This window comes from Orycteropus afer, unplaced genomic scaffold (assembly GCF_000298275.1).
Source record: "Orycteropus afer afer isolate SDZICR_OR568_19922 unplaced genomic scaffold, OryAfe1.0 scaffold00010, whole genome shotgun sequence".
In the NCBI taxonomy this organism is placed as follows: Eukaryota; Metazoa; Chordata; class Mammalia; order Tubulidentata; family Orycteropodidae; genus Orycteropus; species Orycteropus afer.
This window is the reverse complement of record NW_006921597.1, coordinates 19,747,905-19,771,851: the sequence shown is the minus strand read 5'-3', so window position 1 is coordinate 19,771,851 and position 23,947 is coordinate 19,747,905. Positions and strand designations below refer to the sequence as shown.

The 23,947-nt window shown below is 38.9% G+C and overlaps 1 protein-coding gene across 1 annotated transcript in view; it reads left to right on the top strand.

The window, feature by feature from the left end:
* The first annotated feature begins 2,840 nt into the window (after positions 1–2,840).
* The window catches only part of GNAI3 (G protein subunit alpha i3), a 54,654-nt gene continuing 33,547 nt past the window's right edge, over positions 2,841–23,947 (top strand). The window contains exon 1 of the mRNA XM_007949679.2: positions 2,841–2,958. Coding sequence (XP_007947870.1) covers positions 2,841–2,958 — 118 coding nt within the window. The remainder of the gene's footprint in view (positions 2,959–23,947) is intronic.

The following is a 23,947-nucleotide window of genomic DNA, read 5'->3' as shown; positions in this document are numbered from 1 at the left end:
ATAGAGCACTTACAGCTGGTAAAGCACCACAGAAAATATTTGAGAAATTTATTGGAGAATATAATCATGGTGATAACTTCTGAGAGTTCAATCTATTGCAGAAATAAAGGCTTCCTACATATTGTGGAAAGAGTGGGGGCTGTAAAAGGAAATTGTCTAGTGGAAAAAAATGATTTGTTAAATCGAACTGGGCAAGCATAGCTTTCTTCCACTTCATCTAGAAAAACTTCCAGGTTTCTGTCTTCCTACCACTTATTACTCCAGTCTAGTGACTATTACACTGAGAAAATACCTTATAAAAGTAATATATGCAGTGAGGAGAGTCCTTTGTGATTGAAAAACATGTTTGTACTCCTCTCTCTCCTCTGTTTTAAGATAAAATCATACGGAGGAGTCTCATTCCTAGATGAGGGAAAAAATCATTTCCAAACCCCACTCTTCAGCTAGTAGATCCTAAGCATTGCCAGCAGGTGGCAGTATGAGTCCAGTTGAAATAAGAAAGAGGTCTCTCTGTGTGTGTGTGTGGGGGGGCGGTTATGGGGGTAAGGAGGGGGTGGGGTGGGAGTGGGGGTGAGGTAGGTGTGAGGTAAGGGTGGGGGTGGGGGTGAAGTGGAGATTTAACATTCCCTGGCAGCCATTTTGTTAATTTATTCTGCCCTTTCCTCTGGCTTTACCCTCCAACCTTTCATACATCAAACGAGAGAGTTTTAAGCACAAGGATCTCTCTAATTCAGGCTGAAATCTCCTGACACTGTCATCCCACTGGTGTTTATTACACAGTTTGACATACACGGGTTCACTGTCATTTATTTTTCCCTGAGTGAATCGTGAAAGAAATAAAAATTTATCTTCTATAGTTCTGAGAACATTCTCAACAATTTCTTCCATGACCACCTTCCAGGAATTTTCTAGGTACCAGGATGGCTTGGTAAAGTTCAATACGTACTCCTTAGCTCTGAAAACTGTTCCTGGACAAAACCTCAACTCCCTAATCCACAAGAATCAACAAGTTGGGAACTATTCTGTCATTTACTTTTCCCCCTTGCATCCTGGTGGTGCTGGGTAACTCCCAACCTTAGATAAAAACTTTAGACCCTCTGTTGTCAGGTCTCCCCAGGCCTTTGGGACATGGTAGAAATATCCCTTTGGGACATAGTAGAAATGGGGTAAATTTGGACTTAGATAGATCTACTCACCCACTGTGAACTTGGAAAAGCTGCTTAATTTCTCTGAGCCTATTTCCTCATCTGTAAAAATGGGGATATTTTACCTACCTCACAGGGTTGTTGTGAGGATTGAAAGAGATGACACATGGAAGAACCTAGCTGTACCTGGCAAATAGGTACTCAATAAATATTGGTTTTTCTTCCTTTTCCTCTTGCCCTTTTTCCCCAGAAATACTGATTATGGTCATCCTAACAGTCATTTGAGAATGGGAGACCCTTCAAACTTTGAAGAATTGGCATTGATAAGAGTTTTGGTGAGTTAAGATTAATGTGGCTCTCAAGAAATTGGTCTAATTAAAGGCCTTTCTGTTGTGAACCTTAGATTTGCTTAGATACTATTAGGGTAATTAAATAATTTTTAATCACAGGGAAAGATTTTTGGGGCCACAAGAGTTTTTTTCCCTAGACTGTATGGTGAGGGTATTTGTGGGGTATTTGGCAGTAAGAAATTAAGGCTGCTTTCATCTAGTATCCAGGGTTATCAATGAAAGAGGGTATTAGTCTGGGGCTTTTACAGGAATTTACTAATTTTTAGGTGATGCTAGAGCTGAGAGGCGAATATTCCTAAACTTCCCTTTTTGTGTGGTACCATACAGTGAAGTTGGGAGATTCATAGATGCACCGGTTTGTTTTTTGGGGGTGGGACTGAAGTTGACTAATCTTAGTAGAAGTCTTAAGCCCCTAACCATTGATGATCAATAAAAGCTAAAATTGTCTTATATTGGAGAGGGCAGCATGAAAATTTTATAGAAGAGGAACTACATGCTTAACTTTCAGGTTACAGGCTCTCTGCTAACGATTCAAAGTGGTCCACTGATAACGAAGAAACTGGGCAAGTCCCAAGTCTATAGACCCTCGTAGTAATGGCACAACGATCAGGATGTATTTAGAGAGCAGGAGGTGGTGGGCCAGAGGAGAGGGCAGACGCCGATCGCTAAAGTCCTGTGCATGGGCTGTGTTAGATCTAAGATGTTAGGTGTGGCCAAGGGCCGGGCTGGACAGTTTCTTCCCATTCCATAAATCCTGCAGAGACGACCTTTGCGGAGAGTGTCATACACTTGGGGAGGGGCCTAGGGTTCCACAACCGTGATCCAAGGCTCACTTGGCTTGCACCAAGTAGAGCCTCCAATGCGGGCTGTGGGCTTTTATCCGAGAATCTCTCCCACCTTCCTGGCCCAGTCCAAACCCGTCTTAGTGAACTCAGGAAGGTGCCATGAGCTGGAGAAGCCAGGTCCCGGTTTTTCTACATTTATTCAAATAATGTAAAAGGAGAAAAGGCAGACGAAAGGAGAAAGACACTAAGGACAGGCAGGAAGCGCGCACCGAGCTTGAAAAGCACCTTGCAACCCCGCAGAACCACCGCCCAAGGCCCCCTTCTCGGTACTTCCGCTTTTGGGCGCACCTCCTCTTTCAGAGCTAACAGGGATTTGAGAGATGCCGGCCGTAGGGCGTCACTGGAAGTGTCGTAAATGCCGGATATCCTGTTTCTTTGGGCGCCCCGGGAGCTGACGGAGAGGGACGCCGCCCAGCAGTAGACGCTGTCTCAGCCGCCCGTGCCACAGTCGCCGTGGTGTGTGAGTGAGCCCGGATTCGGCCCCCTCTACCGCCGCCGCCATGGGCTGCACGTTGAGCGCCGAAGACAAGGCGGCGGTGGAACGGAGCAAGATGATCGACCGCAACTTGCGGGAGGATGGGGAGAAAGCGGCCAAAGAAGTAAAGCTGCTGCTGCTCGGTATGGGGCTGTAGGCGGGGCCAGCGGGATGGTTGGGAGGCCCTAGGCACTTGGGAAGTCTGGCGGGGGTCAGACCGGGCTGGTGTAAAGGACCCCAAAGAAATCTTGAAGGCGTGACGGGCTTGGGGAGGAGTGTTTGGGTAGGTGTCTCAGGCCCTTAGAGGGCGTGATGAGGGGGTGGGGTTTGGATTTGTAGGAAATAAGGCTGTTGAGGGTGTGACTCGGGGCTGAAAATGCGTTCAGCAAAGAGCTTGGGAGTGGAGCTACGGTAGCATAACGACACTATGTTAAGAATAGAGGAAATACTCATAAAAGAAGAGCTGATATTCAGGAAAGCTTTGTATGGATTTGCAGTGTGTTGGTTGGGTTTGTAAGATGGTTTGTGAGTTTGGAGAGTTGGTGATACTTTATGGTAGGGTAGAGCTGGGAGACTTGATTAATATAGAGAGACTGGGACAGAGTGGTCACATAAGGACCTTGTCATTAGAGAGTGGAGATTTCGAACCGTTGATAAAGTGGAGGAAACCTCGGTTATCCAGGAACATAAAAGTGGGTGACAAGTTACCAGGTATGAACGGAAAAAAGCTTGGTTGCACGTTGTCTTTATACTTTTCTCCCGTTTCCTATCACTCTTACTCTTTTTAGTTTTATAAACCCTTCCCCTGTTTTTATAAAGGGAGGGAGTGGAGAGGTGAGGAAATAATAAAGAATGGTTTGCTTGAGATGGGTGGGAAAAGAGGTAGTGGACGATAGATTATGTATTGGGAGTTGCTGACTAGTTGGTAGTGATGATGTGCTGTAAGAATGAAGGAATTATGTATGGTCAGTTAAGAAATTGAACATACTAATACAGGCTGTGACAGAACGCTGGTGAGCTGTTTTTTCTTTTTTGATTTCTTCAAACAAAAAATACTGGCTTCAGAAGTTACTGTTTATGTTATGAGACATTTTTAAAAAATAGCTTTTAAGTACAGTCAGATGCATTTTTCTCAGCAAGGTTTAGTTTTTCAAAATTTTGAGAGACCGCCTTCTAGAGGCTTAGTAAATTGGCATTAGCTTAGCAATAAATCAAGCCACATTTCTTGACTATTATTATTTTCTAGGGACTCATTAGGAAAGAATAAGTAGGAGTGATGGTTTCTGTAAACAGTAGAACAACTTTACTTCCTAAAACCATTGACTTTTGAGGAAAAGCATCTGCTTTTAGGGAAGTGCCCGATTTTCATAGTGTAAAGAATGTCAGAGGATGGAATGCATCACCATAACCCAAAGCTTAATTTATTTTGTATTCCAGGATGTGCTGGTTGCACCTGCTAGTCTTTTCATGTTAACATAGTTGGTTATCTGTTGATTGTAGAAGCCCCAGAAACAGCTTTTTTGGATGTAGGGGGAAAACTACGCAGTGGAACTTGTGCTTCCAGTTTGAATACCTGAACGTTCAGAAGGCATAAATTCAGATTTAGTTCAAGATTGCCACTGTCTCTGTAACAGGTAAAGAGCCCTGGTAGCACAATGGTTAAGTGCTTGACTGTGAGCCAGTAGGTTGGTGGTTGGAACCCACCAGCTGTTCTGTGGGAGAAAGACAGCCTTGGGAACCTTATGGGGTAGTTCTCCTCTGTTCTTTGGGGTCACTATGAGTTGGAATTGACTTAGTGACAAGGGGTATGTAACAAGTATTGTGAGTGAGCATACACAGTCCATGGCACATAGTAGGTACTCCTTAAACATTTGCTGCTTACCAGCATGAGCTTGCTAATGTTGGACATTGGTCCTGGAGCCATTCAGATGTTTGATATAAAGCAGAACACTCAGGCATTTTCTGTGTTATTGGTTAGTTATGACTTTAAAGGTGTAGTCTCATCTTCTGTAACTGTTTTGGTTTACATTGAACATGAGATCCCTTTAGAACGTTAGTCTGGTGTAATACAGTTGTAAACTGTGAGGCTTTCTTCCAAATGGCTGGGTTTGGCAGGCGGAACTTATGCAAGCAGAACTTGTTTGAATGCTTAGAAAAATCTTTGTTTAGGACTGTAAATAGTGCATTTAATTAAAAACAAAACACATGATTTAGGCTACTAGAAAAGCAGTAAATAAAAAAGTACTAAAGCATTTGTTTTTAATTTTAATCTTCATTTGAAAAATTTTTTTTGAGAATATACACAGCAAAACATAAACCAATTTGACTTTTTCACGTACAGTTCAGTGACATAGATTACATTCTTCAAGTTGTGCAGCTGTTCTTACCCTCCTTTTCTGAGTTGTTCCTCCCTCATAACTCACTATCTTCTAAAGTTCCTGTTTAATCTTTTGAGTTGCTGTCATCACTTTGATCCCATATAGGTAGTTCTTAAAAGAGTGTAATACTCAAGGTGAACTTTTTTTTTTTTTTTTTACTAGTTAGGCTAAACTCTTGTTTGATTTTTAAGAAGACTTCAGGAATCCTTTTGGTTTAAATTTTAAAAATTATCTCTGGACACAATTTTAGGGGCTCATCCAACCTCAATGGCTGCAGGAAGTCTGGAGTACATGAAAACTTGAAATTGTTTTGCATTTCCTCCCTGTTGATGAGTATTCTGATATAGACTCTCAGATCAAAATGTTCAGTAATAGTAGTCAGGCACCATCTATTTCTTATGGTCTCATGGCAAAGGAAGCATCACCTTACTTTTTTAAGTTTGTGTATGTGTGTGCACATTCTTGAGCAAGTTAAATCAGCAAATTAAATAGGTTGCTGAGAGAGATTCTTGCTTGAGCCATATCATGATGCACATATAAAATTAAAACTATCTTCTTAAAAACTACTCATCACAGTATACACATGTTTCTTTTTGCTATACATGCAAGTCATTTTTACTTTATCAGTATTCAACTATCAAACTTAGTCTCAGTTGAGGTCTATCTGCATTACTCTTGTCTCTCTTTGGACATACTAGGTGCTCAGTAAATAATGTATTTTTGTTCTCACAGGATGTTTTTAACATTGTGATTAGCAGCATGGACTTTGACGTCAGATTGCTTGAAAGCATAATTCCCACTTACCAGCCATAACCTTAATTTTTCCCTGCCTCAGTTTCCTCGTGTTCAAAATTGAGAAGGTAAAAGTACTTCATAGGATTGCTGTGAGGATTAAATATGGTAGTGACATGAAGTAGAACACAGTTTGGCATGTAGTTACTAGCTCAGTGAATATTAGCTACCATTGTTATTATTAAATCAAAATGAATGTTACAGATTGTAAATACTATAAAGAGTCAAATAAAATCAGTGTGGACTAAATTAGCTAAGTATTATAAATTTTTTTTTTTTTTTTTGCTATATACCTTTGTTTTGAATTTTCTTTAGATGTTATTGGGAAGATCTTGATATACCAAATTTGCATTCAATCACAATATTTTATTGAAAGGCAAAATTACATTACACAAAGCTTCCCAGCCAGCATACCAATACATAGAATGGATTATCAGTGTGCTATTTGCAAATTTTTTCTAGTGTTGAAAATTTTCTAATTAGTAGTGTTGAAATTTTAAATCTTTTAGAACTTTTCAAAATTTTAAAACAGTTGAACTGTTATTTTAACATTTTTGGTATGATTCCCTTTATAAACTTCCTGAATTTGGTAATTTGAAAATACTTTATTTGGAAAATTTGTATTTTGCTTTTCTTACCATAATTCATAATAGGAAAAAAACATATTTTCACCAAGCCTCTCCAGTTTATTCCAGTGAGCCTTACAAATGTTATCATTTTCAACATGTGCCATGATGTGACAAAGATTTAGAAGCATTGATCATAATGGAGAAGAACCCTGCCTTTTGATTCACACAAAACTGAATTCCAATCCCCCCTCCACTTGCTAGCTGTGAGACTCAGAGTAGGTAACTTAACCTTAGGAAGCTAATTGCTTCATAATATAAAATGAGATAATGTATGTAAAATACTTACTATTACTGTCTGTTGTCGTCATCATGTCTGAATATCATTAGCATCATGTGCTGTTGTTTGTTATGTTGGCTCCAACTCCTAACCACCCTGTAGGACAGCAGGACAGAATAGCACTGCCTGCCTAGCAAATAATAAATACTCAGTAAATAGCAACTCCTGTTATGATGGTGATGTTTGTGCAGTTTATCTTTGAATACTTTTTTGTGACATATTTAAAATATATTTGATTAGTTTTAAAATATTTATATACCCCTTTTAGACATCATCAAAGAATTTTACTTCCGTAGTGATACTGCCTCGGAAACCCAAGGAGGGGTCGCTATGAGTCGGGGCCGACTCGACGGCACATAACAACAACAACAACATTGTGATGAAAGGATTTAAATATTATTATGTAATATTGTAACATTGACGCAGGACTGGGCAGTGTTTTGTGGTGTTGTACACAGGGTCACTATGAGTCAGAACCTACTGGATGGCACCTAATAACAACAGTGTTGTAATTTAATGAATAGTGTACTCCTGTGCTATCACCAAGTTTCCATTTCTTGATAGCTGACTTTAGCAGGTCCTTAGAAGACATTTACAAAATGAGATTAATGCTTTGCCTTGAGATTTTGCTGCTGGTATGCAAAAATTGAGTTGCCTGCAGAGAATTGCAATCATCTAATTAATTAAAACCTGCATTATACAATTGGTTATTCACATTGAAGTTTCTGCATATTACTGACTGAATGTGTTCATTCTTTGCTGAAATCAATCCTGTCCTTTGATAAATATGCCATTGCATTATATTCTCCTGTAGAATATGCCATTGCATTATATTCTCCTGTAGAATATGCCATTGCATTATATTCTCCTGTAGAATGATTCTTTATAATGTTTGCCATTTATTTGGGATGATTCAAAGGCAATTACTAAATTTCTTGTGAAGATACAAAAAAGAAAAACTTGCATAAAAATAGACACTGGCTTTGGGAAAAAAAAATTTATATGACCACTTCTTATTTCTTGTATCTCTTAAGTTCATTCTTCACTTCTACAGACTGAACATACAGACCTTGTCAGAAATTATAATATTGTAGTCTTGTCCAACTATACTAATTTGAGTAGTTTTCTTTCTTACCTGAGTGCCTATAGAATAGTGATGACCGTAGATTAATAGATTTGACAGGACATGTAACCTTTTAATCAAGGCCACAGCTGTGTTTCTTTCAAAATTGTTTTAGCCTGTAGACTTACTTTTACAATTACAAAAAAAAATGTCTTTTAGTTTTTGTGTATTTGTTTCTGATAGAGTGGTTTCTGGTAGAGAGATCTTAATTTAGAGACGTTTAGTGAGACCTAAGGAGATCCTGGGTGGTACAAATGGTTAAGGACTCAACTGATAACTGAAAGGTTGGAGGTTCTAATCCACTTGGAGTCGTCTTGGAAGAAAGGCCTCATGGTCTGCTTCCAAAAAAATCAGACACTGGAAACCCTGTGGAGCACAGTTCTTGTGTGGCACACATGAGGTCACCATGAGTCAGAATCTACTGGACAGGAACTAGTTTTGATGTTTTAGTAAGATCAAAAGCACTGTGCAAAGGGCTCTGGTGGTGCAGTGGTTAAGGCATTTGGCTGCTAACTAAAAGGTCAGTGGTTGGAACTCGCTGCTGCTCCGCAGGACGAAGTTGAGGCAGTCCACTTCCCAAAAGATTTATAGCCTTGGAAACCCTATGGAGCATCTGCCCTATAGGATTTCTATGAGTGGGAATCGACTCCATGGCAATGGGTTTGATTAAAACATTGTGTTGTTTATTCTGTCTTTCCCCCGTTGTGCCTGGTGCTTCACCAAGTTTCCTGGGAATCAAAAGGGAATAGGTAGGTCTCAGCAGGTATTTCCTCTTTTTTTTTTTTTACTCTTTTTCCTTCCTGAATTTCTTCTACAGCATTTAAAAGAAAAGAAAAGAAAAAAACCCCTTTAGGGTGCAGAGCTACAAACTTTCTAACATTGTTAGCAAAATTTGTGGGTATATGCATTTTTCTAGGGAGGGGAGCAATATTTTTCATATGGTTCTTCTCCCTTCGATACTATTTGACTTCCATTCTTAAAAATCTCATTATTGAGCAGGAAAAAGCAAGGTAGGAAAGCTAGTAGCCAGGCAGCAATGGAATGTTCAAAGTGCAAAGGTAGATGATAGGAAAAAAAAAAAAGCCCTAAGCATGATGGAGTGTTTAGGTGAAGAGCCTTCCTCTTTGAGGTCAGTTTTTTACTTGGAATTTTTGAGACCTTTAGGTTAACAGCCAAATGCCTTAACCACTATACCACCAGAGCACCTTAGTTCTCTCGTTCTGTTGAATTAATGAGCTGCCAGTTATCCAAGTCATTATATCTAATATAGAACATGTCTACCCCCTTTACTTTCTCCTCCAAGTCCACCTGTTCTGAACTTTTCTATTCGAACGCTATCATTCTCAAAATCATCTAGAGTGAAAACTGCACTTGTTTTTTTACTCTTGTCTCGCTGTCATCCCTTATGACCAGTCACTTGACAAGTCCTGTGACTCAACCGTTATCAGACTTTTAAATTTCATGCACCAGTAAAATAGAATAAAATAAAAATGACTGACTGAGGAGTCCAGTGTTTTATTTTTTCATAGTAAATATGTTTAAAAGTATCTCTGACTACCATTTATTTTGATTACTATTTAGTTGCCTTTCCTCCATGAAACCTTTTTTGTTATTCTGAATTAGCTATGATCTGTCTCTCTTTTTGAAACCTCATAGTATTGTGGGCCTGTTTTATGCCATTTCAGTCTGCCTTATAGTATGGTTACTCATATGCTTCTGGTTAGCTGCCATGGAGTCAGTTCTGAGTCATGGTGACCCCTTTGTGTCAGAGTAGAACTGCACTCCATAGTGTTTTCAGTGGCTAAGTTTTCAGAATTAGATCACTATACCTTTGTTTACAACCTAATACAATGTACAGAACAGAAACTAACTGAAAACAATTCAAGTAACCTAAAAAACCAAACCAAACTCACAGCCATTGAGTCAGTGTTCAAACCACCATCCTTTAGGTTAACACCCAAATGCCTTAACCACTACACCGCCAGAGCACTTTAGTACAGGTAACCAAAACCCAAACCAAACCCACTGCTACTGAGTTGATTCTGCCTCATAGTGACCCCGATAGGGTTTCCAAGGCTGTAAATCTTTATAGAAGCAGACTGCGTTGTCTTTCTCCCACAGAGCGGCTGGTGGGTTCAAAGTGCTGATCTTTTGGTGTTAGCAGCCCAGTAACTTAACCACAGTGCCACCAGAGTTTCTTTTAGTTCAAATAAAGAAGAGATTTATTGAAAGGACACAGTAGTCAACTTTGTAGGCATCAGACATCCAAGAAAAGATATGAATGAAACATCCAGGTCCTCCCACGGATTGTGACACAGCCTACCCCCATCTTTTAGAACAAAAAAGATCCTTTGCTCTGCTTTGCTGGTAAGTCACCTCTTCAGACCAGCTTTTTCTGCCCACTTATGACTTCTCTGCCTTGCACCTTCCCTCTAGTTTTCAGTTTGCATGCAGATTCAACTTAACTCTCACAGCTTTTCTGGCTGACACACTGCCTTACCTGGTAGTTCAGATGTTCCATGTCATTGGACTCAGGCTCCCAGGATCGTCATTCCAAGTTCCTAGCAAAGAGTATTATGCTGGCCCTGCTTTATCAGGTACCCACCAGAGTCTGGTCAGCTGTGGTGAGGGTATGGCAGAGGTGAAAGGGCATTATGATTTTTATTTACTAACCCTTTCAAAGACTGAAAGGTCAAATTCACCAAAAAAGAAGGTATGGCCAGAGAGCTAATGATTAATAAATAGATGACAATGCCTACCACCTAGCAGATACTCATTAAATGTAAGTTGAATATAATGGAATGGGATGGAAGCACTGAAGAACTAATATCACTGTAGTTTCTCATTGGTGGCAACATAACTTCCTATTTCTCAATACTAAGTTGCCGTTTTGTATGGTTGGAAGATAAAATTAAATTCGACTTAAGGTAGGGTGGAAGAATTTTAAATTCCTATTAGCAACATGTTCAACTCACAACAGTTATTGTCTCCTAAATTTAATTATCTTCGACTTTGACTCAGGGATTAATGTTTAAAAATGCATAGAATCAGTTTAAGGTTTATGCTTCGTCACTCTTGCTTTTTTCTTAATTTTCCCCCCTTCTACTTTTATGAGCAAATCCTTGGATGGCACAGATGGTTAAGCTCTCGACTAGCTGAAAAGTTGTTGGTTTGAAAACAGGCCTGGCAATCTGCTTCAAAAGGTCATAGCCTTGAAAATCCTGTGGAGCAGTTCTACTCTGGGATTGTTTTGAGTAAGAATTGACTCCATGGCAACTAATAGAACAACAGTAACTTTTATGAGCACCAGAGAATAATCTGAGGTTAAGGGAAAAATAGACTGTTTTACCCCTTGTTAATAACCTTGCTTACAAGTTTTTGTTAGGGAGTATGTAAGTAAAAACATTTGGCAAAATAGATTGCTCATAGATTTTAGCTGCCCATGGTCTGTCTGCTCTTTATGTTTAGTTAACTTTGTTTTGTTTTATTGGAGGATGGAACTTGTTGCGGGGGAGTTAGGGGAAGGGAGATGGAGAGTGATGTTTAGTATTTAGGAGCTAGAACAGTAAAGACCAAAAAATAAAAATGTTGTAGGTTTCATAATATATATTTTGGTCAGTGGACTAATGATTTGTTCAGGGTATTGAAGTTTAGTTTAGTTTCCTGGCCAATATAATATTGTTGTTGTTGTTGTTAGATGCTGTCAAGTCGTCTCCGACTCATAGCAACCCTATGCACAGCAGAATGAAACACTGCCTGGTCTTGTGCCAGCCTCTGTATCTTTCCATCTCGTTGAGGGCCTTCCCCTTCTTCGTTGGCCCTCCACTTTACCAAGTGTGATATCCTTCTCCAGGGAATGGTTCCTTCTGACAACATGACCAAAGTAGGTGAGACGAAGTTTGGCTATTGTCGCTTCCAAGAAGCATTCCGGCTGCACTTCTTTCAGGACAGATTTGTTAGTCCTTTTAGCAGACCACGGTTCTCTTAGCATTTTTCTCCAACACCACAACTCAAAAGCATCAACTCTTCTTCAGTCCTCTTATTCATTGCCCAGCTCTCACATACATAAGAGGCGATTGAAAATACCATGGCTTGGATTAGGTGTACCTTAGTCTTCAAGGAGACATCTTTGTTCTTCGTCACTTGAAAGAGGTCTTTTGCAGCAGATTTGCCCAGTGCAATATGTCGTCTGATGTCTTGACTGCTGCTTCCATTGGTGTTGATTATAGAACCAAGTAATACGAAATCCTTGACAATTTTAATCTGTTCTCCATCCACTGTGAAGCTGTTTATTAGACTGGATGTGAGGATTTTTGTTTCTTTATATTGAGGTATAATACATACTGCAGACTGTAGTCTTTAATCTTTTCCAGTAAGTGCTTCAAATCATTTTCACTTTCAGCAAGCAGAGTTGTGTCACCTGCGTAGTGCAGGTTGTTAATGAGTCTTCCTCCAATCCTGATGCCATGTTCTTCTTTATATAATCCAGCTTCTTGGGTTATTTGGTCAGCATACAAGTTGAGTTAGTATGGTGAAAGGATACAACCCCGAGGCATTCTCTTCTTGATTTTGAACTGTGCAGTGTCTCCTTGTTCTGTTCGAAAGACAGCCTCCTGGAACTATGTACAGGTTCCTCATGAGTACAATCAAGTGTTCTGGAATCCCATTTGTCTCCATATTATCCATAATTTGTTATGATCTACACAATCAAATGCTTTTGCATAGTCAATAAAACATAAGTACACATCTTTCTGGTACTTTTTGCTTTCAGCTAAGATCCATCTGACATCAGCAGTGATATTCCTGGTTCCACATCCTCTTCTGAATCCAGCTTGCATTTCTGGAAACTCTCTGTCAATATACTGCTGCAGCTGTTTTTGAATTATCTTCAGTAAGATTTTACTTGCATGTGATATTAATGATATTGTTTGATAATTCCCACATTCTGTGGGATCACCTTTCTTTGGAATGGGTACAAATATGGATCTCTTCCAGTCAGTTGGCCAGGAAGCTGTCTTCCAAATCTCTTGGCATAGCCAAGTGAAGGCCTCTAGTGGTGCAGCCGTTTGTTGAAACATCTAAATGGGTATTCCGTCAATTACTGGAGCCATGTTCTTCTCCAGTTTGTCAGTGCAGCTTTGATTTTCTCCTTCAGTACCATTGGTTCTTGATCATATGCCACCTCCTGAAATGGATGAACATCGACCAGTTCATTTTGGTACAGTGACTCTGTATTTATTTCTTCCATCTTCTTTTGATATTTCCTGGATCATTCAGTATTATGCCAATAAAAATCTTTCAATATTGCAACTTGAGGCTTATATTTTTTCCTCAGTTCTTTCAGCTTGAGAAATGCTGAGTGTATTCTTTCCTTTTGGTTTTCTAACTCCAGGTTTTCTTTGCACATTTCATTATAGTAATTGGCTTTGTCTGCTTGAGATGCTCTTTGAAGTCTTCTGTTTAGCTCTTTTATCTTGTCATTTCTTCCATTAGTGGTCTAGCACTAGTAAAATATGTCTCTTTGAACTGGTAACTAAATTTAGAAGTAGGAGATACCATATCATAATAATCAAAGGGCAAAGGTATTAAAAATTAGGAGATCTCTGAACTTCATTTTCCTTTTTCTATACCAATAAGGAGCTTAAATTGGATTTCAGAGACTTCCTGTCTGTGAAGTTAATACTGTCAACCAGATGGAATATTTTAGCAAGTTATTAAAGATGCCTGTTTTTGTGTTATTATTTCTCTTACTCTTGAGTTTGATTAAATTACTTTAATATAATAAACCTGTTAGGAAGATAGTTAAAAACTGAAGTTAAAAACTTGAAAGATAAAAATTAATAAAGTACCCAAAAAGTATCTGTTTCAAAGAGAATACAAATAAATTATTTTAGTACAAGCATACCTCCAAGATATTGTAGGGTCAGTACCAGACTACTGCAATAAAGCAAATATTGCAATACAGTGAGTCACACAAATTTTTTGGTTTCCCAGTGCATATAAGTTAGGTTTATACCATAGTGTGTAGCTCTGGTAGCATAGTGCCTAAGGCACTTACTTGACTGCTAACCAGAAGGCTGGCGGTTCAAACCCACCAGCCACTCCTCGGAAGGAAGACGGGCAATCTACTTCCATAGTGATACTGCCTCGGAAACCCAAGGAGGCGTCGCTATGAGTCGGGTCCAACTCAACGGCACATAACAATAACAACAAACTAGTGTGATCTGTTAAGTGCACACTAGTATTATGAAAAGTTTGTAATATTTTGAGAATTGCCAAAGTGTGACACAGACACATAAAATGAGCACGTACTGTTGGAAAAATGATGCCGATAGGCTGACTTGCTTGACAGGGTTGCTACAAACCTCAGTTTGCAAAAAACACAGTATTTGCAAAGTGCAATAAAGTGAAGTGCAGTAAAAGGAGATGTGCCTATTTTTGGTTAGCCATCCTCCCCCAATTTTGTCTTCATTATTATTTTTCACTGTTTAGCAAGTTAAGAGTTATCTTTAAGTCTTTTATCTATCCAGGCTATTCTGTTACCTGCTTAGTAATCAGCTCTATCATTTCTGTAATTCAAGCTGCTTGAACTGAATAAGGTTGTGTTAGGATCAACTGTTTGGTTGTTCTAGTTTGTTACACATCCTATGTAAATGAAATATTCTGTTTTTCATGACTTGTTGTTAAGTTGTAACAGAAATGAATATATCTGATGTGAACCTAGCAAAGAAGCAAGACACCAAAAAGATTAAATTTGTTTGACTTTTACCTGAACAGTGTTCTAGTGATTTTGGAAACAAGTTTTAGATCAATGTCATGAAACAAAAATATGTATAAATAGTTGAATGGAAAACAAATTTGCTCTGTAAACTTTCACCTAAACCATAATAAAAAGTTAAAAAAAAAGTTCCAGGACAATCTGGTGTTTAGACCTAAATTTCCTCTGATTTCCAAGTTAGGCTTGGAAGATAATTAAAGGTTTAAGAAAGATTGCTGACTGATTAAGAATATCTGTGCTGTTATGTTCATTAAAGAAGCTCTGGTGGCATAGTGCCTAAGGCATTTGACTGCTAACCAGAAGGTTGGTGGTTCAAACCCACCAGCCACTCCATGGAAGGAAGACTGGGCAATCTACTTTCATAAAGATTTACTGTCTCAGAAACCCAGAGGGGGTCACTGTGAGTCAGGATCGACTCGATGGCAGTGAGTTTTGTTTGTTTTTTGGTTATGTTCATTTGTGTATTACTGTATTGCTAGCTGTGGACCCTTTTTTCATCAGGTCATTCTCAAATGGATAAATGTTTTTGATAGTCATAAAAAAGTCAGTTCCTTGAATGATGTTTGTATTTCATATCAGAATATTCTTGTTGCTTAACTGATAACATTCTAAATTTTTTCTAGCTGCTCATGTAAATCTATAGCTGTTAAGGAGTCAGGCACATCTCGACATGATCAAAACATACACTCTATTTGTAAATTTAAATTGTGTTTACATCTGCTTTTACTCATCTGACCTGCTATTGATACTTATTAACACTAGTGGTATACCAAACCAAACTCACTGCCACCTAGTCGGTCCTGACTCATAGCGACCCCTCCTTGGGTTTCCGAGGCGGTATCACTATAGAAGTATATTGCTCAGCCTTCCTTCCGAGGAGTGGCTGATGGGTTTGAATGTCCAGCCTTCTGGTGAGCAGTCAGGTGCCTTAGGCCCTACGCTGCCAGAGCTCCCATGCATTATGATAGGACCTTGGAATGCATTTTAGATTGGAATGATTTTAGAATTATTATGTTAAAAATTAAACAATCTTTGAGAAACAACAAACTCTATTCACTCCTCTTGAGAACTGGTGAATATGGATTTTGCCCAGGACCTTGGAAATTACATTTTACAAATTACTGTAAATTGTAAAAGGATAATTTTAACATAACATACCTCTAATGAAACATTTTTCCTTCTGTTTCCTGAAGTTACAACTTGGGAACTATTAACTTCAAAATGTGATTTACAGAGATAATGTATATTATATAGTAGTGCAGTATTAAACTTTCTACGGAAGATATTCCAATATTGAATAATTTTTTCATCTGAAAGTAAAAATTTAACAACTTCAATTTAAGAGTGTAAATGTTTTTCATCATTGCTAAATTTTCACATATTTTTTATTCATTTCAGGGTGTTAAAAATAATTTCCTTCCTTCCTCTGCTTCTAATAAATATATCTTATTCTATTTTGGTTTTTTTATCATTAAAATCTGTATTTATGTCAAATATTTGTAGTTTTTCCAATTTTTCTAGGGTATTTAAACATTTTTTAATAAACTTTTTATTTTGGAATAGGTTTAGATTTATAGAAAAATTGCAAAAGGACTTCCTATATATGATTCACTTGGATTCCCCTAATATTAACTTCTTACATAACTTTGATACATTTGTCAAAACTAAGAGATTAATATTGGTTGCATTGCTGTTAACTAAACTCCATTCTTTATTTATATTTCAACAGTTTTTTTCTACTAATCTTCAAGATCCAGGCCAGAATACTGCATTACGTTTTGTTAAGGCTACTTTTTACTGAGCTTTTTGATTTTCACTGTTGCCCAGAAGGAAGGTGATTTATTCTATTTATGATTGTATAACTCTGTCTTGTATGTGCCCAAATACTTTTCTAGCCTGGAGATATATGAGAAATAGACAAAAGTCTTAACCAGTTCAAGTGGGGGAGATATAAGTAAGCAATGATAGTAATGTGGAAAGTGATTACAGAAGGAGTAGCCAGTTTGGGAAGGAGGAGGGGGTATTTGTATCAGAGAAGTCTTCTATTTGAGATGGGTCTTGACTGATAATACGAACTCTTCAGGCAGAGACCAGAGAGAAATGCATCCAGATGGAATAGTGTACACTAATGCTAGGCAGCATGAGTGAGCCAGTAGATGGACTTCACTGGAATGATGGGTTGGTATAGGAGGAGGAGCAGAGACAATCAGGCTGGAAAGGTATGCAGGGGTTTTGGAGAGGGCTTAGTGGATTTTTAAGTGTTTTAAGTCATGTATGTATTAACATATATCTCATTTAGGGAAAGTAATCTAGAGACTTTGCATTCACCATCCTTGTATTACCTACCTTTTTGCCATTCCTCTACTAATCCATGCTGTAATAACAGGGTGAGTAGAACTAAACATGGGAAACCCAAACTTTTTTTTTAACTCAAGAGTACTTTGTGTTCTTTACAAAGAATCCCAAATCTGTGAAACATCTTTTTTCCTATCACTTTACTTTCATGTTTTTCTTTTTTCTTTGTTTAATTTTTATTGTGATTTGGGTGAAAGTTTACAGAGGAAATTCATTTTCCATACAACAGTTCATACATATTTTGTTTCATGACATTGACTGCAGTTCCCTACAGTGTAACAGCTCTCTTCCCACTTCTTCCCTGTAGTTATCTCTTCCCTGTGTCCTTCCCTCCCATGCACTCCTGCCACCCCCCTCCCCCCAGCTGTCTCCCAGTACAAACACTGCCCTTCTATTCTCCCACAATTGATCATTCCAAGGGTTGTATCTACTTGATATAACCCTATGTGCCTGTTCTTTGGCTGGAAGCCACAGAAGTAAGTTCAGTTCCAGACCTGAAGGGCAGCTAGGGGCCATAGTCTCAAGGGTCTCACCAGGCTCTGTCAGACCAGCAAACCTGGCTTTTTTTTTTTTATGATTTTGAGTTTTGTTCCACATTGTTCTCTCACTCTATTTAGGATTTTTTGCAAGGATCCCTTCCAAGTGGTTGAGAGTGGTAGCAAGGCACCATGTAGTTCTTCTAGTCTCAAGGTCATATAGGCTGAGGATCACATGGTCTACCAGTCCCTTAGACTAATTGTTTCCATGCTAATTGGGTTTTTTTCATTCTTCTTTGCTCTGGATGAGGAGAGAGACATTGTTGCATCTAGAGGGCTCCTTCCTTGCAAGCCTTTAAGAGCCTAGTTGCTACTCACCAAAATAGGAAGTAGAGCCCTGTTTTTGTGTAGTATGTTATGCCAGTTGAGCTTGATGTCACCTGCAATCAACAGTCCCGAGCCTGTAGGTCCAGCTACTCACTCACTCTGGGTAGCTGGCTGTGGCCAAGAAGCTACCACATCTTGTTCCTTGTCAGCTCTACTGTATACCTGGACATTCTTACAGCTCATACAAATACGCTGCACATATAAACATTGTCTACTAACCCTATACTTGGTCGTGGGCACACTCCCCCCTGCCTCGACATACTTGATTATTCAGCCTGTCCACCCGTAGATCAATGCTTGCCATCATTGACAGTGCAGTACAGTACATGCAGAAGGGTTCATCTTTGTTGTCCGTACCTCCTGTGTACCTCTCTCTGTCTTCCTTTTCCTCAGTGCCACCATGTTGATCACTCACTTTTGGTACATTGCCCTTCCCTTCACTCAAATCAATACCTGTCTCTACCTATCTAGCAGTGTTCCCTCCCTTCCCATCCCTGGTAACCAACAAAGAAAGTTTCCTTCCATATATAAACTTTTCCTTGACTTTTTACAATAGTGATAAACTAACACAGTATTTATCCTTCTGGGATTTGACTTATTTCATTCAGCATAATGGTCCTCCAAGTTCATCCACGTTATGTGGTAGTTTGCAGATTCTACATTCTTTTTTTGTGTGTGATTTGGGTGAAAATTTATGGAGCAAATTCACTTTCCATACAGCAGTTCACATACACATTGTGTCATGACATTGACCACAATTCACCACAACGCAACAGCTCCCCTCCCACTTCTTCCCAACAGTCACCTCTTCCCTGTGTCTATCCCTTCATACACCCCTGCCCCCTGAACTGTCTCCCTGTGCATAAACAGCCCTTCTTTCTCCCATGATTGTTCTCTCCAAGGAGTGTATTTACCTCAGGTAAATGTTCAAGTCTTATGCCTGTCTTTTACTTGGCTGGAAACCACAGGTGTTGGTTCAAATCTAGACCTGAAGGGCAGCAAGGGGCCATAGTCTCACATAGTCTCAGTGGTTCTACCAGGCTCTATCAGACCAGCAAACCTGGTCCCCCCCCTTTTTTTTTCCAAATGCTTTTGAGTTTAGTTCCATATTGTTCCCCCTCTCTCCGTCCTATGTCTCCTACATAGATCCCCCTCCACGTGGTTGACGTTGGTAGGCAAGCATCATCTAGTTCTTCTGGTCTCATATTCATATAGTCTGAGGATTGCATGGTATCCCAGTTGCTAGGACTAATTTTTTCCATGAATCTTTGGTTTTCTTCATTCTTCTTTGCACTGGATGAGGAGAGACCCATCGTTGCATCTAGATGACTGCTTGCAGGCTTTTAAGATCCCAGTTGCTACTCACCAAAGTAGGAGGTGGAACGATGTTTTGTGTAGTATGTTATGCCAGTTGAGCTTGATGTCCCCTGTGACTATGATTCCAAGCCCACAGGTTCAACTACTCAGTCCCTCTGGGTAGCTGGCTGTCACCAAGAAGTGACTACAACCTTGTCCCTTATCAGTGCTCCTATATACCTGGGAATTCAGATCATACAGATACACTTATAGAACCATTGTCTACCAACCCTATATGTGGTCTTGGGTACACTCCCCACTTCATAGACATACCTAATAGTTCAACTTGCCCACCCATCTATCCACCCATACACCCATGTTTGCCTTCACTGACGATGCAGTAGTGTATGTGCAAAAGGGTTCATCTTTGTTTTCTGTAACCCATGTACCTCTCTATGTCTTCCTCTTCCTCAGTGCTACCATGTTGATCACTCACATTTGGTACATTGCCCTTCTTTACATTATTCTTTAGTGTTGTGTAGTATTCCATTGTGTGTATGTACCGTAGTTCGGTTATCCATTCTTCTGTTGATGGACACTTAGGTTGTTTTCATCTCTTTGCTATTGTAAATAGTGCTGTGACCAACATGTTGTTGTTGTTGTTGTTATGTGCTGTGGAGTTGGACCCGACTCATAGTGACCCCTCCTTGGGTTTCTGAGGCAGTATCACTACAGAAGTAGATTGCCCAATCTTGTGACCAACATAGGTGTACACATATCTGTTCTTGTCCTGGCACTAACTTCTTTAGGATACATACCTAGTGATGGGATTGCTGGATCAAATGGTATATCTAATTACAGCTTTTTAAGGAATCACCATACTGCTGTCCATGGTGGTTGTATCATTTGACAGTCCCACCAGCAGTGTATGAGAGTCCCAATCTCCCTACATCCTCCCCAGCATTTGTTATTTTCTGTCTTTTTGAACTTTGCCGTTAGTGCTGGGGTGAGATGGTATCTTGTTGTTTTGAAACCCAGACTTTTTTGGGTTTTGATTAAACAGCACTGGTGAGCATTTATATGATAAAGGACATTGAAGTTATAGACATCCCTTATCATCTAGCAACTAATTTATGCTCTTTTGCTATTGGTAAATTTAAAAATGTGGTATTAATTTACATTAGATTAAATAGGCATGTAGAAAAATGTTCTATGCTGCCATCAGTGTTTGAGGGTCCTATGTAGAGAATGAGTTTCTAGCCTATTTAAATGTAAGATTTCAAGATATATGGGTTTGGTGAGTGAATATCAAATTACAATTAACTTTGAAGGATATCTCCACTGTACATGAAAAATTATTTCTGTGGGTTAAAATGAAGTCTTTGAGTTATTTGTGCCTTACAGTTGTGGCTCTTTTTCCTGCTACTCGAAATAAATAAAATACAGCTGTGATTAACATGTTTTTTCTGACGCTTCTGATTTAATATTCTACATTTCTGTCTCACAAGGAACTTTGAGACAGAACTAATAAGAAATGTGTCTTTGGAAAAGTAGTTTCTGTCATGACATGTCTAAATGCTATATAGTTCAGTATTACCACTAAAATAGCTTTTTAGTGCCCTGCTTTCAAAGAAGTAAAGGGAAACTTACTAAAGGGCAAAATTAGAATATTGAGGCATCCAGTAAGTAATCCCCCTCTTTATTCACAAATGTCAGGCATTCTGCTATTTCACAAAAGTGAGCAAGGAACTCCTACTTATTTCCTTCATGGCCAGTTGCTTAAAGAGAACACATGAGCTTGAATAACACTCAAATTTGTGGCTTGTATTTAAATAATAACATTTTGAGAAGAGCTACTTGGCTCAGTGAGGTACTTTTATTTTTTTTAATCATCATCTTCCTTAGGTGTTAAAATGACTAATAAACTTTTCTTTTATGGTTTATAAGGGTGGTAAATGATAGGGTCATGTCAGTCTAATTGTTGGAAGATGTGACATTCTGAATAAACTATATGCTACTGTGTAAATTATGGATATATTTTGGTTGTTAGGGCTTTTTTTAATTTCTCTTCTTCCCCGACTTCATCTTTACCTTCTCGAAATATTTAATGAAAAAGTAACTGATGTTGAGGAGGGACACATAGATGGCTTCAGAGATGACTAGTACTGTTTTTTTTTTTATGCAGGTTGATGAGTATACAGATGTTTGTTACTCATGTTGTAAATATTCCCTTTTAAGTATTCAATATTTAATAAAAACAACTTAAAAATTTTTAAAGGCAAAAAAAGAAAAGGGTAATTTGATTTGAATTTCCTTAAAGTCACTTCTAGTCTTTTTTTCCCTCCTACAGGTAACAGAAAACTTATTCAAACTAGGAAAAAAGTTAAGGGGATTACTAGAATCTTGAAAGGTTGTAGGATGCTGGAAGAGTTAAAGAATCAAGCCACAGGAACTGAGGCACCTTTTGGAGTGGCCAGGTTGTTGCCTCTGCCTTTTCTCTCTGGTTTAGTCTTTCTTCTGTTCCTCTTTCTTTCTGCCTGTTTTTGCTCTCTTCTGCCTTTACTTGTTATTCTTTGTCTTTCTCTTTTGTCTCCTTGGTCCTGTCCATCCTCTCTCCTCATTCACTTTTATCTCTTTGTGCATGCTTTCTATTCTCTCTCATGGCATCTTTAAGTCTTTCCGCTCATTCGTCTGTTCACCTTTGCCTCCAGATCAACTTCCTCTGAATTCTTTCTTTTGTGACCTTGATGTGCATGGAGCCCTGTAGTGATTGCCTACATTTTCATACTTTGTGACCTTTTAGTTTGGGGCTTTTTCTGTATCATCTAGTTCCAATTTCCTCATATAGTGTGGTTGGTACTGCTCATTTTTTGTAGCTCGATCGCATACAGGTTGTAAGTCTGGCCAGCTTGTACAGGTGATTCCTGTGTCAGGTATTTATTCATGGTCCAATCACAGGGATGGGCGTGGCTCAGATCATATGGGCTGTTGCCCACTAAGGAGGAGAATTGGGGGTTTCTCTAGAAGGGATTATAGGCAGGCACACATTCTGAAATATATCAATTAAGTCTCATCAAAATTTTCTTTTTATATACACTTTAACATCTTAAGCCTTTCTGGTAATTGGTATGTGATTACACTGTAGAAAAATCTCTTTCATATAAGAAACCCATTATCTCTGTCCCGATCACAATTTACTACTTTCTTTTATCCTTAAGATACTTATTCATTCATTTGTTCATTGAACAAATATTTAATGAGTGCCCACTGTATTTCATGTGTTGTTGTAGGTGTTAGAGATACAGGGGTGGGTAGGACAGATTCATAGCAGTTTATTTCACTGAAGTGGAGCAGTGAGTGCAAGGGAGTTTGGACAAGTTTTAAGAGTAAAGTTAGAGGGGAGTGATACTAGTGATTGAGGTCAAAATTATTGTCAGGCATAGTCGTAGGGTGAGAGTTCAAGGCATAGCCAGAAGTGGGTGTGGAACTGAATGAAAAGATAGCAGAGATATGGAAATTTGTTTCTGTTAACTGCCCACAAAAAATTCCATCAGTTGCAAATGGCATTTGCAAAATGTGATTAGGTAACCACTGACTGTCATGAAACTCAAGCCATTCATCTCGCAGATAGTTACTCATTGCCTACTCAGCTCCAGATTGTGCTTTAGGTTTTGGGAAACACAAAAAGAAGGCACTGTTTGTACTTTCGAGGAGAAGCTTTTGCACTTTAGGCTAATGGAATCCTACAGAGGCACAAACCTAAATAATCACTAGTTTGACCAGGCCCTAGTGTTATCATGTTTGACATTGCCCTGTAGGGCCAGATTGAGCCTGAAAAGGGTGCCCTGGAGCGGAAAGTACGTAAGTGTGGAAATGCCAAAAAAAGGTTTAATTAGCATTTTAATAAAAATTAAGAAAACCAGTTAGCAATTTATGAGAAGAAAGAAGAGTAGGAGCTAGGAAGATAGTAAAATGATTGTTTTTAGAGTAGCCAGAGTTGGCAGGAGATAAGACGGGATGAGTACCTGGGAAAGACAGTTCGAGAGATAATTTCTGAAGTCACCATCCTCTGGGACTGATGATAAAAGGGAACAATTGAAGACAGTGATGACGGTGGGAGTGATGACTATTCAGGGAAAATGGGAAAGGTTTCGGTAAGGAGGTGACATTTGAGATTTGAAAAAAATAGATCTATGAGACTATAAATTCCTGAACTTACTTATATTTCAAGTCTTAATATCCAATAGTTCCAGGAACATAGGAGACATGTTTGTTGAAAAAAATGAATAACGTAATTTTTATTTGCCCAGAAACATTTTTCCCATGTATAATTTTTCTAACTTACTAGGAAGCATAACTGGTTTTTGTATTAAAAGCATTTTGAATGACTTGTCATTTTTAACCTTACTTTGAAGTTTTACTCTGTTAGCTACTTATTTACTCAGGAGTTCTGGGGTGGTACAAACAAGCTCTACTACAACTGAGAGGTTGGTGGTTCAGACCACTTAGAGACACCTCAGAAGAAAGCTCTGATGACCTGCTTCTGAAAAGTCACAGCCTTGAAAACCCTGTGGAGCAGTTCTAGTCTGCACACATGGGGTCGTCATGAGTCAGAATCGACTCGCTGACAGCTTTTTTTTT